At 46.4% G+C, this 16,320-nt stretch overlaps 1 protein-coding gene across 1 annotated transcript in view; it reads right to left on the minus strand.

Annotated features, from left to right (window-relative positions):
- LOC126412852 (myrosinase 1-like) overlaps nt 1-16,320 on the minus strand; it is a 173,603-nt gene that overhangs the window by 26,352 nt on the left and 130,931 nt on the right. The window contains exons 4-6 of the mRNA XM_050082710.1: nt 11,281-11,403; nt 6,376-6,559; nt 1,909-2,006 (exon numbers count right to left, since the gene is read on the minus strand). Coding sequence (XP_049938667.1) covers nt 1,909-2,006; nt 6,376-6,559; nt 11,281-11,403 — 405 coding nt within the window. The remainder of the gene's footprint in view (nt 1-1,908; nt 2,007-6,375; nt 6,560-11,280; nt 11,404-16,320) is intronic.

Below are 16,320 nucleotides of genomic sequence, written 5' to 3' on the forward strand. Positions count from 1 at the left end.
TGTGGAATTCGAGATCTGGACTCGTTTTTCATTTGCCCCATTGGGGTGATATCCATCAACAGTCACCATGAACTGCCCTTCTGCGACGCTGTACATGCTCTGGATTGTAACCAGTCCCCTACAAGACACGTTGACAGTCTTAGGCTGGCGTTCGCGCTCGCGAGGTGGTGATAGTGCCGAGTCTCATTGACCAGGCGTCGGGACTGTTGTTTTTGGGCTGAGATGAGCTGCACGGCGTTTTCTCTGAGACTCTCCGCTGGTGAGTCATCGCGTCAAATAGACATTATGTCGTTGCTTGCCCGTGTGCTGCAACATGATTTGTCCACATGACAGCGTATGCGGTTTGTTGAACTAATCTATGCTTTCCAGCAGAACAATAAATCCTCCTTACTAACCTGAGATAGAGAAGTGTAAAGCGTCTATCTAGCCAACTCATTGTTCCACAGCACTGTCAGCATCAAGCGATCCCCCGTCGAGTTAGTATGCCGTCGACCTAAGACAGATCTATAAAACTGCTGGTGTGTGATAGCAACATCAGTACACGGCGTAAGACCGTGTGAAATCAGACTAGGAAGTGACACTTACAATACCGGTGTGGTGTCACCGCCAGACACCACACTTGCTAGGTGGTAGCCTTTAAATCGGCCGCGGTCCGTTAGTATACGTCGGCCCCTCGTGTCGCCACTATCAGTGATTGCAGACCGAGCGCCGGCACACGGCAGGTCTAGAGAGACTTCCTAGCACTCGCCCCAGTTGTACAGCAGACTTTGCTAGCTATGGTTCACTGACAAATTACGCTCTCATTTGCCGAGACGATAGTTAGCATAGCCTTCAGCTACGTCATTTGCTACGACCTAGCAAGGCGCCATTATCATTTGCTATTTATCTTGTGATGCATGTACCTTCAGACCGATGTTCACCAATTATGGATTAAAGTTAAGTATTCCAAAAGTTACGTACTATTTTTGCTACTATAAGACCTTGACCTGTTCCAGACCTCACGCCAGCCTGCGTGAGCTTAAACACGTGCCCTCCGGCCTCCCGTCCTCGTGGATTGGCTGTCTTGCCAGTCCACAAAAACCAGCGTCTGACTAATTTTTCATATAGGTTAGCCTGCATTCCATCTGTAATGACGTGTCACCTATATCGACAAAAACACAGAAAATATGGAAACCCTTTCAGGGTTACCGCTTCAACTCTGTATCTTCACCAGACACTCTTGCGACTACTTAGACAGCTGACCGTATCGAAGTTGCTGAGATTACCGATTGTGCCTGCAGGGAGTCACTGAACATCGCAAACTGGACCAGTTCGCGATTGCTAATACGGCGGCTGATCTGCCCAGAGGGAGCGGATGTCGGAAGAACAGGGTCCTTGAGCGTCTTTCAATGTTCTAGGTAAGCGACTGATAGTCTTGTCTCGTTTTAGAGGGTACTGTAAGGAATGTATTGAAATCTCTCCTGCTCTTGATTATGTGCTGCACTCAACGCACAGAGGCATATCAGGTTTGTCCGCTCAGATCTCGTGTGCTTGTAATTGACAGACCATATTTTCCTAAGTGCTACACGTAACCCATCACCTTTCATAAATGCATGTACATATTTCTATATAATTCGTAACTACATCATTACATTCCATCTTTCATGTAATAATGAGTGTTCTTACTAATGCTATTGGTCAATGCGCTTTATCAAAGAACATATTATTCAACCTGGGTTTTTAGGGGGCGGGGTAGATGATGATTTTCTTAGAGGATTCTTTGGGGTACTATTCACAATAATAAAGTCAAAACAGCTCGATATTACAGCATCTTGTGTGGGTACATAAGTACTGGAAGTACGCTTCACAAGTATATTCAAGCCCAATTTTGTGCTGAACCAGTTTGATCGTTGAAACAAGAAGACTCACCACAAACTGCATCATGCGCTCGGAAGCCTCTTGGTCCTCAGGACTGGATGCGTTCTTCGGCTCGTGCCACTCACTGTTGAGCACGATTCCGACGCGACCTGCAACAACATTGCCGCAAATGGGGTTACGTTGGTGTAAAACGGGTCAACACAGTGCTCGCCGAAAGAGCAGTCGTTGTCAGTGTTTGTTTACGACCGATTGCACTTAAATTAATGGACTAGTACAAGGGCGAGAGAAAGAGACATGTCGCTGGAACTGAAAGGAGACAAATGTCGAGAAACCTCCAACTTGAGTGGCGTTAAGACATTTCAGGCAAACGCTCAGAGCTTCTCTGCAGTGCTTCAAACTAGATTAAAAACTGAACGTTTGAGTGTAAGTTTGCCGGTAGCTTCCATTCTTCCAGAACACGAAAGACAGAAAATAGGTTACAAAGAAGTGCAGACACAGAACACGGGTGGGCTGCTGTGTACTGATAATCTGTTACGATTACAGTCGTCCAGAGAACCGAATTATGAGCCGCCAGCGGCAACTTTTATCTTTTCTTCTCGTTTTTATAATATTTTATTGATACTTGATGTGTGTATGGTGAAGTCCCGCGTTTTAAAAATATATATTATGTTTTAACATTAACTACCGTTTTTTACCCTCAGAAATGGTTTGTTGTACAGGGTGTTACAAAAAGTTACGGCCAAACTTTCAGGAAAAAATTCCTTACACACAAAGAAAGAAAATATGTTATGTGGACATGTGTCCGGAAACGCTTACTTTCCATGTTAGAGCTCATTTTATTACTTCTCTTCAAATCACATTAACATGGAATAGAAACACACAGCAACAGAACGTACCAGCGTGACTTCAAACACTTTGTTACAGGAAATGTTCAAAATGTCCTCCGTTAGCGAGGATACATGCATCCACCCTCCGTCGCATGGAATCCATGATGCGCTGATGCAGCCCTGGAGAATGGCGTATTGTATCACAGCCGTCCACAATACGAGCACGAAGAGACTCTACATTTGGTACCGGGGTTGCGTAGACAAGAGCTTTCAAATGCCCCCATAAACGAAAGTCAAGAGGGTTGAGGTCAGGAGAGCGTGGAGGCCATGGAATTGGCCCGCCTCTACCAATCCATCGGTCACCGAATCTGTTGTTGAGAATCGTACGAACACTTCGACTGAAATGTGCAGGAACTCCATCCTGCATGAACCACATGTTGTGTCGTACTTATAAAGGCACATGTTCTAGCAGCACAGGTAGAGTATCCCGTATGAAATCATGATAACGTGCTCCATTCTGCGTAGGTGGAAGAACATGGGGCCCAATCAAGACATCACCAACAATGCCTGCCCAAACGTTCACAGAAAATCTGTGTTGATGACGTGATTGCACAATTGCGTGCGGATTCTCGTCAGCCCACACATGTTGATTGTGAAAATTTACAATTTGATCACGTTGGAATGAAGCCTCATCCGTAAAGAGAACATTTGTACTGAAATGAGGATTGACACATTGTTGGATGAACCATTCGCAGAAGTGTACCCATGGAGGCCAATCAGCTGCTGATAGTGCCTGCACACGCTGTACATGGTACGGAAACAACTGATTCTCCCGTAGCACTCTCCATACAGTGACGTGGTCAACGTTACCTTGTACAGCAGCAACTTCTCTGACGCTGACATTAGGGTTATCGTCAACTGCACGAAGAATTGCCTCGTCCATTGCAGGTGTCCTCGTCGTTCTAGGACTTCCCCAGTCACGAGTCATAGGCTGGAATGTTCCGTGCTCCCTAAGACGCAGAACAATTGCTTCGAACGTCTTCCTGTCGGGACACCTTCGATCTGGAAATCTGTCTCGATACAAAAGTACCGCGCCACGGCTATTGCCCGGTGCTAATCCATACATCAAATGGGCATCTGCCAACTCCTCATTTGTAAACGTTGCACTGACTGCAAAACCACGTTCGTGATGAACACTAACCTGTTGATGCTACGTACTGATGTGCTTGATGCTAATACTCTAGAGCAATGAGTCGGATGTCAACCCAAGCACCGAAGTCAACATTACCTTCCTTCAATTGGGCCAACTGGCGGTGAATCGAAGAAGTACAGTACATACTGACGAAACTAAAATGAGCTCTAACATCGAAATTAAGCGTTTCCGGACACATGCCCACATAACATCTTTTCTTTATTTGTGTTGGAGGAATGTTTCGTGAAAGTTTGGCCGTACCTTTTTGTAACATCCTGTGTATCACGATCAGTTTAGATTGTTTCTCTGTAATATAAGCCCTGCCATGAAAAGAAATTTTACCCCGGACCATCACTCGTTGTCAGGCCATACGGCCTACGATAGTCATGTACGTATCCTATCACTGACCGGGGCGCCTCCAGAAACGCCTTTGGCCTAAAATCTCATTTTTGGAGTAGAACCGTCTTCAGTGATGAGTCACGCTTCGAACTGATAAGCAGCGAAGACGTTCTGGAGACTCCCCGGACAGCAGACGGATACCAACCTGACTGCTGCCCGACGTATAGCCCATCGACCAGGAGTGTTGGCGTGCGGTGCTATTTCTTTCCGTAGCAGGATCCCTTTGTTTGTCAAAAGTGCCACCCTTACAGCATAGCGGTACGTAGACAATATTCCACCCATGTTTTGTTGCCCTTCGTGGCAAGCCATTGTGTACTTACATTTCAGCAAGATACTGCCCTTCCTCACACGCCGGTAGTTTCTACTACTTGTCTTGGTGCTTGCCAAATGTTACCTTGGCCAGCAGTGTCGCCGGATCTCTCTCCCCCCCCCCCCCCCCCCGCAACCCCACCCCCCATAATCGAGAACGTTTGGGAGCTTTATGGGCAGGGCCCTCCAACCAGCTCGGGATTTTGACAATCTAACATGCTGATTGGACCGAATTTGGTACGGTATGCCTCGGGAGAACGTTCAACAGCTGTAGCTATCAATCCCGAGGCAGATACGCTAACCGTCGCGCCATCCTTGCACAGTGCCTTTGGATAACTCCACGTGCAACACTATTGCGTGTCCCACCACAGTCCAAATTCCCATCCACATCTCAGCTTGGTCTTCCCCTAAACTCGAATAGCATTGCTGTCTCTGCAACCATATAGTTTCGTTTGGCACTTATGCCTACATTTCAGGCAGGATCCCCAGTTTCGTTCGATGCTGAGGTGGTATTCAAACATAGATGGAGAGCCTCTGGGATTTTGGACTGAGGAGGGAGGTGTACTAGGTTAGTCTGTGCAATTGCTCGCCGCCACAATGGCTAGGTGATGTAGTGGGTAGTGTATCTGCCTTGTGAGCAGGAAATCCAAGTGCGAATCCAGGCATTGTTAGAAATTTTCTTTCGTTACTTCACTTAGCATATACACAACATTGCAAAGGTAACTGTATTTTATGGACATTTGTCAACTGTGGTAGTTAAAGCTGTACGTCATCAATGAGCCAAACAACTCATAAATTTGACACTTGCTGACTGGAGGCGTGTGTGTTGTCCAGCCTCTTTGTTAATGATGTACGACGGCTATAGTTGAGTCAGCAAAATGAGATCCCTACGGCGGCTGGGCCCAGCAGCTTTGTGCGCCTACGTCAATCGGTCAAGTAACACGATTTTGTAAACGTGTTGTTGCAGCTCTGTAGACGACTATTGTTTTCGCGTACAGGCCCTAGCACTGAACAGCTAAAAGCTGGCAACAGCGGCACTAACTGTGAAGGAACTTCTTACACTGACTTGACTACAGGGCACTGACGACCCAGTGAGACGTTTAACCCACGTTGTTTGGAGGGTGTAGTTCAAGCTGGAACTGGTTCCATAATGTTTTAATGGTGTTTTTCGTACTGTTACTTGGGCCGACTCATTCAGCTTACGGTAACCATGCTCAACGCCACTGCTCATGGGTGGCGTAGTGGGTAGTGCACCTGCCTAGAGAACACGAAATCCAGGTTCGAATCCCAGCGTTGGTACAAATTTTCATTCGCCGCTTCACGTAGCATATACACAACATTCGCGGCGACAAAATGTTGCACTCAGTTCATAATAATGATGATTATACTGTAGTCCTGTTTTCCAAGAAGACAAGAGCTGTGTTCATACGGCTGCAGACTTACATTCCTGGTTTGAGGAAGACTCTGGAACGCTACAGCACTTCGACTAGCCCACTGAATCAGGCGAACTTAATCGCACAGAAAACATCCAGGACTGTCTGGAACAGCACCTGAAGTGTACCAATCAACATCCCACAATTTGGTATCTCTGTGGTATATAATCATCAATGAATGACTTCAGACGGGTACTGCATACGTGAAGAGACTAGTGCACTATCTTCCTCGCCAATTTGGTGCCATTAACAAGGCTATAAGCACGAGGCTCGAGGTGGGCTTTCTCGTGAGGGTGACTTAATTCTGTGTGGTGTGCTTAGTCCTCGATGCTGCTGAGAGTGCCCTCTGGTGGCTTACCTTGCTGCGTGGCCCTGTACGTGTCGTTGTAGAGGTGCCATACGCGCGCGTGCGCGTTGATGACGGTGTAGTAGGTGAGGTAGTCGCCGATGCCGGGGGCGTTCTGCGAGGGCGGCGTGCCCCCGCTGGTCGTGTAGCCGCCGGCGAAGATGGTGGGCTCGTTGAACGTGATCCACCACTTCACCTGTCAACACCAGTACACTGGAAATGAAGCAACCGTCCTTCAGCACAGGTAGCCAGCACTGCTCCGATTACGTGTTTCTACGCCCCGCTAAGCGGCCAGCAGTTGACCTGCCTACTGTGCATTACGTAGTGGACCGTGCTTACTACCATGATCTTTTACCCGTTTCGTTCGTGAAAGTACCGAGATGCAAGTAACTGATACCTTTCAGTGGAACCACTTATTATTCTTTCTTGAATACGAGGATTGATCTAGAAGTATGAGAGCCACTCCAAAATAAATGCACAATATTTTTTTTAAATATCCAATTTATTTTACGTACCTTGATTATTTTTACATTATTTTGATACGTCCTCAGGAGACTAACTGTCATTTTACCACATAAACTCCATCAATTCAACTATGGAACTAAAGTCCATACATCTGGCCGGTATAAGTCAAGACCAGCATGTCTGATCCACTATTTAGCAGCACTCACAAGGGAGTCAACATCTTCAAACGTCGTTCTGTGCAGGGATTCCTTCAGTTTTCAGTTTAAACGAGAGGTGGTAATCACAGTGCGAGATAACCATAGTGTGTGTGTGTTGGGGGGGGGGGGTAGTGGGTGTAAGGTACTCCCTTTGTTCAAGCCAAATTTATTTGCTTATTTTCCAGTTCTATACTTTTGCATCGCTTTTGCAGATATATAGCGTTCAGTGAGTAAAGCAGTACTGCTCATAACGCACACACAGTCGGAACTAAGATTTCAGTTCCCACGCTAGCTGAAGGAGCCGCTGGACTATATGGTGTTGCCAGAGGACGGTGGTGTAAGGCGCTGTGGCTAGACATGAGAACGTCCGCTACGTCAGCAGTGGGGTGCTTATAGGAAAGCACAGTTATCCGGCCCGAGGCAAGTGATCTTGCTTAATAAATACCTGCTAGTAAAACTAGCTTTTTCCGTCACAGATATCAGGAGAAGTTTCGTACAACAATATAACAATGCCAGAAATCGATTGCCGGCCGCGGTAGCCGAGCGGTTCTAGGCGCTTCAGTCCAGAACCACGCAGCTGCTACGGTCGCAGGTTCGAATCCTGCCTCTGGCATGGATGTGTGTGATGCCCTTAGGTGTGTGATGCCCCCAAGCTAACAAAAATTTACGAACGGCTATGAAATATTACGAGTGTAAGTGCGAAGTACCGGCTACATGCTGTAGTAAACAGTTGCCGGCAGGATTCCGTCTAACCAAGTTCTGTCTTAAGACCATGTCAAATGGTTCAAATGGCTATGAGCACTATGGGACTTAACAGCCGATGTCATCAGTCCCCTAGAACTTAGAGCTACTTAAACCTAACTAACTTAAGGACATCACACACATCCATGCCCGAGGCAGGATTGGAGCCTGCGACCGTAGTGGTCGCGCGGTTCCAGACTGAAGCGCCTAGACCCGCTCAGCCACACCAGTCGGCTGAGACCATGTCCTCAGGAAATTGTTTTATTCTTCAGGTAATCATTATTAATTGTAACCGCCCCCGGTAGCTGAATGGTCAGCGTGACGGATTGTCAGTCCTCTGGGCCCGGATTCGATTCCCAGGTCGGTCGAGGAAGTTTCTACTCCCAGAGACTGAGTGTTGTTGTCCTTATCATCATCCTCATCGACTGCAGGTCGCCGAAGTGGCGTCAAATTGATAGACCGGAACCCGGCGAACGATCTGCCCGTCGGGGGCCCTAGATATCCGATTAAATAAATAAATAAATTATTAATTGTCTGGTGTCACCGCCAGACACCACACTTGCTAGGTGGTAGCTTTAAATCGGCCGCGGTCCATTAGTACATGTCGGACCCGCGTGTCGCCACTGTGTGATCTCAGACCGAGCGCCACCACAAGGCAGGTCTCGAAAGACTGACTAGCACTCGCCCCAGTTGTACGGACGACTTTGCTAGCGACTACATGGACGAAGCATTGCTCATTAGCCGAGCCAATAGTTAGAATAGCCTTCAGCTAAGTCAATGGCTACGACCTAGCAAGGCGCCATTAGTAACATTGCATGTATCTAAAGAGTCTCACTTGTATCGCCACAATCTCCAGATGTACCAAAAGGATGGATTAAAGTTAAGTATTCCAGAAGCTACGTACTTTTCTTTATAGCATTAATTACGTATCCTGTTTCAGACCTCACGCCATCCTGCTTTAACTTAGCGCGTGCCTTTCGGCTTCCTCTCATTGTGTCTAGGTTGTCTTGTCTAGACACAACAAATTGTGTCGATATTATCATTTTTTGGTGTTTAGTAAATAAATCAACATAATGGCATCCCTTTTGTATGTTATACAGCTCCCCGCCTCATCGCTTAGAATCACTGGAAGTACATTTGCACTTGACAGGGAACCCGACAGTGTTGTACTGCTTTTGCGAAGGACATAAACTTCGAGAGCTTTCGGCAAAACAGGTAGAGAGAATCCTACACGACGACTCACTAAGATAGATCTTGGCCGGATTGTCTTAATCTCCGCAAAAATCGGATGGAGAAGCGCAGCCAGTCATGGTGTACGCCTCTTACACCATCCCCTGCGGGTAAACTGGCTAAAAGACATTTAGTACAAGTGGGAGGGGGTTCTTATAGGGGAGTGGGGGTAAGGGGTGTTCATTCCGTGAACGTTCTCGGAACCCACCTGGAGCAAGCCTTTCTCAACCTCAACAGTCTCAGTATTGTGCTCACACTCGCTTCTCTGCTCTTTGCTCACTTTTATAGTCAGCAGCCAGAATCAGACTGCGGACAGTGAATAGCTGCACACTGTCGGCAGTCTGTGCAGTGCCCGCTGCGCCGCTACACTGGATGTGGCGAATGTCGGCTTCCCGCCACTACCACGCAGACAGTCTGCTTGGCCGACGACAGACCCTTCTGCGACCTGCAGCCTTGTCCCCGCACTACCTTCTGAATGCCGGTCACCGTCTCGTTCCCACAACACAGGAACTCCGCAACAACACGTTCCTTCAAACGAACATCAGCTAAAGCAGCCGTCTTCACAAATTGCTACGGCTGCTCGACTTGTCGAAATAGGTCGAATTAAATGCGAATACGAGCTGGAAGAATGCTGCTATGACCCACGTGAATAGCAAAGATGTAGAACAAAAGTCGGATTTTTAGAAAAATGTGCATTTCTTTGGGAGTGACTCTTATAGCTGTAATGCAACCCAACAATGAAAAAAATTTTTTTAATGTAAGCGCTTTATTCTCGTGGTTTACTTTTCTGAATCGTAATATGATAACGAAAATCTGTAACAGCCATCAGTTTTACAATTAACACAAGATATTAAAAAAGAAAAATATTTTTTGCGATGTGACATACATGTTTCAAATGCTATTCCAGTTAATGCTAATATGAAACTGACGAGTGAAAGGTTCATTCTGGAAGCAATTTCCTAACTTGCAGCTAAGCCGGTTTGCCACCGCATTCTTTCTTCCAGGAGTGAAGTCCGTAGTACACAGGATGTGTCTCCTAACAGTCGTCAGGCGCGTTTTCCCTGGTGTTTCGCCAAGTCCTATAGTCAAAATTTTTATTTAGTCCCACGTTCGCTACTGGAATGTGTAGCTGGAGTCACACACGTCGAACACCACTCAAGACGACTGTAATTCGATGCCCAGTCTAGAGAGACAGCTTCTATTTGCTTCCGCTTAGAAACAAAATGATTTTTAAATGGAAATCTTACCTGCCCATTCTATAGAGCGGTCAAAAATTCTTCTAGCGCTATACTGTTTCATCGATATGTATCAACGCGGACAGTGAAACACAGTTAATTACCAGTATACCAGCAGCGGCAGCACTGCCTTGGCCCCGCTGACTGCTACCACCATGCGGGAGAGAAGAGCTACTCAGTAGCTGCTGGGGTACAGGTTATTCTTTGTTTTATTACTGTCCGTGATCCTACAAATCGTAAAACAATACGGCACTAGACAAATTGGGGACCGCTCTTTCGAATGGACACGTAAGACTCTACTTTAAAAACTATTTTGATTGTTACGGCGAAGAAACTGACGCTTTACGTCCATACCGTGCGTTGCTTGAAAAAAAGCGATGAGCACTATTCGTCTGGGTTGACTTCAGATACACTTACCAGTAGTGAACCTGTAGGTACCACCTGAAACTTCAGAGCAAAAGCGCCTAACGAATCTTAGGAGACACCCGGTATCTCTTTGGTTTTTCTTTTTTGTGCCACACCCTCGAGGATTCGAAACAAAAAAGCTACACATTAAGTTGGCTCCAGTGAAATAGTTTGTTAAGGCCTTACCCAAACATGGAGCTTTGATCTGCCAGGACGTTTAACACAAGCGCAAACTTTGCTGCAGAATGAAAGAATAGTTATTGTTTGGACACTCTAAAAATATTAGGGTGCACTGAAATTTGTTCATTGCTAAAGTTCTTTTGATACGTAGGTCATAACGAGAACCGTAAACAACAAGCGACGGAGTGCTCAGTTGGCTAACCGCATTAAGGAGAAACAAGACGAATACAATAGTCCCGAATATCACGAGGAACAACATTAGAAACTAGGTGAGCAGAAATCTGCTGAAGATACAATAGAAAAATTGAAAGCAAGTTTGCATCACAGGAGATATGTAGTTCAGGTGAAGACAACTCGATGGAGGCCTAGGGCTAAAATCAAAATTTTTATTTAATCTCGTGGATTAAATTGAGCGTTGCCACTGAGCGAGAGGAGGCCAAAAGCTCACTCAGATCATCACTCACCCTGTCACCGTAGGTGTCGAAGAGCAGTCTGGCGTACTCGACGAAGTAGTCCGCCATGATGGGGTTGGGCCAGCCTCCGATGTACTGCAGCGCCTGCGGCAGGTCCCAGTGGTACATCGTCACCTGCGCACCAAATAACGTCTTGGTGAGAACCCTGTAGCATTGGCAGATCATCTGGAACTGGAACTTAGTTGTTTACAACATCTCATCGGCTCAGCTGCAACTTTAGAGCCTATTTTCGAAGGGCCAAGTCAAACATAACTCGCATTGTGCTGCGCTACGTTATCAAACTACGTATGACCAGTTGCTAGTCTGAATTAAAACTTTGTATCTATAGCTCTGAATGTAACCTTCAGTGAATAAATAACTTCAGCTGTAAAGACAATAATGTGTTTCGAAACGGTAAGCAGGGAGATAGAAATAGAATAGATTTCGGTTATCCTCCCCTTTGTAGGAACTGCGAAACTTTATAAAATGTACTCTACCATATACTGTATGGTACGTTGGACAGCACACAGAACCACTCTCCCTCTTGCTTTACCATAGGTGGATGATACGTACTGTAGGTACCTCGGTGCTAAGGCAGAATTTCTCTAATTGTGTCCTCGAGACCATTACGCAAGACTTAAGGTGGACAGACTAATGCGCTTAAAGAGTAGTATTGTAATGTGTGATCTCGGAGTTAAGGCACTATTTCTCTCCACTGTACACAACATCTCCCTTGTAACATCTATCATTGGAGTTCGATCAGAATTTCAGACACAGACTTCGTACTGACTAAACACACTCGTGGCGAATGCCCCAGCCGTTCTTCATATCTTCTCTACCTCTTCAGCTAATCCAACTTCGACTGCATAGACGTATCACTGGATATGCACAAGCGTCACCGTCATGTTTAAAATCAATCAACTCGTCTTTCCATCTCTCATCAAGTTGTTCCCCGAAGACTGAAAATGTACTGAGTACTCACGTTGGTATTGCAAAGCTTTATAGAACATGGAACCTAGTCTACACATCTTCTTTGGCTTGCTTCGGCAGTGATTAAGAAGCGTTGTCTGTAGCTTGCCCGCCACTGCGTGTAGCTTATTGAAGATTTGGAAAGTGACAGACTTCACGACCGCTCAGGTTATTGATTTAAAGGTCTAGTTTAGCAATGAATGAAGATAATGTAGGTACTTTTAGCGTTAACGGAAGCCACTTTTTCCTACAGTTTTATGCTGGCCACGTTGAATTTATCTAATGTATTTGGAGGTAGACAAAAAGAGGATATGATAGCTTTATTTCATTTGAGAGGCCTAGCTCAGTCGGCTATTATACCAAAAATATCTTAGGAATGTAGCAGACGCTTCCTTTTGATAACTATACCACCTGTGTCTCAGTATAAGCTGCCATTTTTGGTACTTTAGTTAAACAAGCTGACAGTGAAGAGGGATGTTCAAAGGAAGCAATTTCATCTTGTAAACATTCTGCAGTGGTTCATGGAGTCTCCCACTAAAATATTTTGATATTCAGCTGTTTCTTCATTACCCGCTAATTCCGATTAATGAAGCGAATGTAAGCTAGCAGCAGAGGTTCATCTATAGCTACTGATTTATCAGTTTGCATTACAAACTCTGCTTTATTCATCATGCCGAAAAACATTTATTCAGTATTAAAGGCCATATCGTTAATTATTTTCGAAACACTGCCGTTACTGAAAGGAATCAAATTCATCCTGGCGTATACATCAGACCCCGGCAGTGTACCGATAGTTTCTTTAACTGTGGGCAATTCAAGTGTTTTGGCCACTGTGCGTGATTTCTCTCGTTTCACTAATAATAATGAGACTTTATAAGAAGCAAGTATGCCTTTATCAGGGTGAGAGAGGATCTTTCGAATATGTTCCTTAGAGTGTTGTATTCGCAAACTTTGATTTTAAAGATCGGAAAAATCATGCACTTTCACTCACTTTTTCAGAATGTGATTTTCCAGAGGGATAGCTTAGTCTGGAATATTTCATCCATCGTTTGATAATGGCTATTCATAAATAAGTAAAGGGGGTCCGACTCGCAACAATTGGAGCTTTCCGCACAAGCCCTGTCAACAGCATACTTGTGGAGGCTGGTGTCCCTCCATTAAGGGTCCGGCGCCGAGGCTACTGGCCGCTTTTGCTACACATGTTTGTAGCTTGCCCGGGCATCCAAATTACCGTCTCCTGTTCTCCAACCCGGTCGTCCACCTTCCAGAACGGCGGCCCCGGTCAGGGTATACGATCGCGGTTCGTGTCCGGGATCTCTCTGGGCTTGCGTTTTTCCCTCTCCCACCTCTTTTCCTGGCCCATTTACGTATACCCCGCGGTGTGTGCCCCACCCATGCCTTCGGCTGGATTTGGCACAGGGCCTGAAGGACTCAGTCCCTCCTGAGGCCCTCCGCCGACGCTTCCTTTCCATCCTTGCCGCGTTTCACGGCTCTGACGTGGTCTGTACCGACGATTCGATGGTTGCTGATCGAATTGGTTATGCTATTACTCTTGGGGATCATTCTGAACAACGCTCATTGCCGACTGGCAGCAGTGTTTTCACTGCAGAGCTGGTCGCCATGTCTCGCGCCCTAGAGTATATCCGCTCCTGCTCAGGTAAGTCCTTCGTTATCTGCAGTGACCCCGTGAGTGGTTTACGAACTATCGAGCAGTGTTTTCCTCGCTCTCGGCTGGTGATGGCTCTCCAGGAGTCCCTACATACTCTTGCCCGTTGCGGCTGATCCGTGGTCTTTGTATGGACCCCAGGTCATGTCGGCATCCCGGGTAATGAACGGGTTGACACGCTGGCCAAACAGGCTGTCAGTGCACCGGCCCTAGAGACTGGCCTTTTGGAGTGTGAGCTCCAGTCAGTTTTTGCGGCAGAGGGTACTTGGTACCTGGAGTGATGAATGACGCACCCTGCCTTCACCCAACAAACTTCGGGTCGTCAAGGAGGCTACCGGTGTGTGGCGTTCCTCCTTGCGGGCCTCTCTCAAGGATTCCGTTGTTCTCTGCCGGCTGCGCATTGGTCACACCTGGCTGAAGCACGGTCATTTCTTGCGCCGCGAGGACCCACCTCTCTGTCGCTGTGGTTCAGCGTTGACGGTGATCTACATCTTGTTGGACTGGCCGCCTTTAACTGTGCTCAGGCAGACGTTTGCGCTGCCTGATACTCTCTCTGGACTTTTAACAGATGACGCTGCAATGACAGACTTAGTTTTGAGTTTTATTCGCGCAGGGGGCTTTTATCGGTCGATCTGAGAGTTTGGGTCCTTTTTGTGTTGAATCTGGCCTCTGGCCTTCGGTTTTAGATTGGGCTTTTTAGTGTGTCTCTTGGTGGTTGGCTTTCCCTTTTTTTGTTATCATGGTCGGCCAACCACTGTAACACTCTGTGTGTTTCTTTGATTCCTCTTTTCTGGTCTTTGTCTATGTCTTTCTTGTTCTGTGTCGTCTCTTGCTTGGATTTGTTGCACTTTGGTGTTTCATGATCGTGGAAAAAGGACCAATGGCCTTTGTAGGCTGGTCCCTTCAACCCCCACAAACCAACCAACCATAAATGAGTGACATCGGCAGTTGTAGATTACTAGGCGAAGAGATGAATCCGTTTTCAAGTATACACTGGAATGTTGATGATTTTTGCTTCCCTCAGTCAGTCAGAGAAAAATTGCTTCCACGATGCCCTGGCTATGTTACCGTCGTCTAGATGCCGCAGTCTATTCACCGCGCTCCACCCACGTAGAGTTGCAGCACCGCAGCTTGGTCGGTCTGACTACTGACGCCTCACTGCTGCCAGAGAAGCCGTCCGTGCCGGGCAGGTGTGCGGACCCACCTCGTCGGAGTTTTGGCTGAGTCTGGGTTCGCTCCTCTTGGTGGGCGCCTGATGATTTCAAGGTACAACGTCTGCTGGCTTCTCAGCGACTGCGGCTTGTTCGTGTTAAGGTATTAATTCTTAAGTAAATCTAATTAAACTATTATCGAATTCGTAGGTTTCTTTAAGCTATCGTGATCACAGTTTTGAACTGGCTGTCAGTGAAAATATCATTTTAATAAATGTTAATAGCTTCAGCTGCATTGTATTATTGTACCGATATTCATGAAATAACAATGATACACATTTTGTCTGTTTTTAGCTTCAAGAACAATCAAAAGAAGAAACATAGGATGGTCGCCCCCAGCCCTTTCCCAGAGTCCCCTTTCCACTACAACGTCCTCCCTGTCACTCAACCCCTTCGAGAAATAAATCCCTCTCCACCACAGGAGGCGGTAATGCACTGTTGAGGACCACTATAGTAGATTACAGCTAGTAGCTGATCGCGAAATTTTTATTCTATAGTTCCGCTCGGATGCCTTCTTGCTCTGCGAGCTGCCTCTGGTTTCATATTAGCCATAGTCCAGGTTGATGCTGATGTGCTTTATGCACGTTAATGTCTTTCATTTCTGCATGATAGGATCACAGTGTATGTACATGTAGAAACACCATCAGTTTAACGTAATACCGGGATCAGTTTGTGGTACGGTTGATGTATGTATATGATGTATGAAAGTAGTTGGACAGAGACGTTTACTGTAGTGAAAGTGGTTGGCTTATCCCGTAATGATCAGCCAACCACATACGACTGTATATGTGTCTTTATCTGTTTACAGGACTGTCAGTTGACTAATTATACATGGTGCAGCAAAACGATACAGGGAGACATCTAGACGCTGTAGATCCAATGGGATCTGTTATCTCTAAACATCATCCAACGACGCTACGGACTGCGAAAGTTACAGGAGCCAACGCTGCCGCTAGTCCATCCCTTTAGCAAAATGTACGAGTCTGAGTACTGACAGGCCGCAATCGCAAGCGGAGCTTCTCGCAGTGAACCCGACAGCACTCGTGACTTAAGATTATGCCAAACGCATCCACGCTTTCCACAGCGTCTCTGTAGAGACTGCTGAGAACGATGTCCCCATATACGTCAGCTACAAACTTACAAGGGGGTGGCCAAAGCCACAGGCATTTGCCCTTACAAATCGCAGTGCAGTGTCGTTGGATGGCG

The sequence above is a fragment of the Schistocerca serialis genome, chromosome 7 (assembly GCF_023864345.2).
Source record: "Schistocerca serialis cubense isolate TAMUIC-IGC-003099 chromosome 7, iqSchSeri2.2, whole genome shotgun sequence".
Classification (NCBI taxonomy): domain Eukaryota; kingdom Metazoa; phylum Arthropoda; class Insecta; order Orthoptera; family Acrididae; genus Schistocerca; species Schistocerca serialis.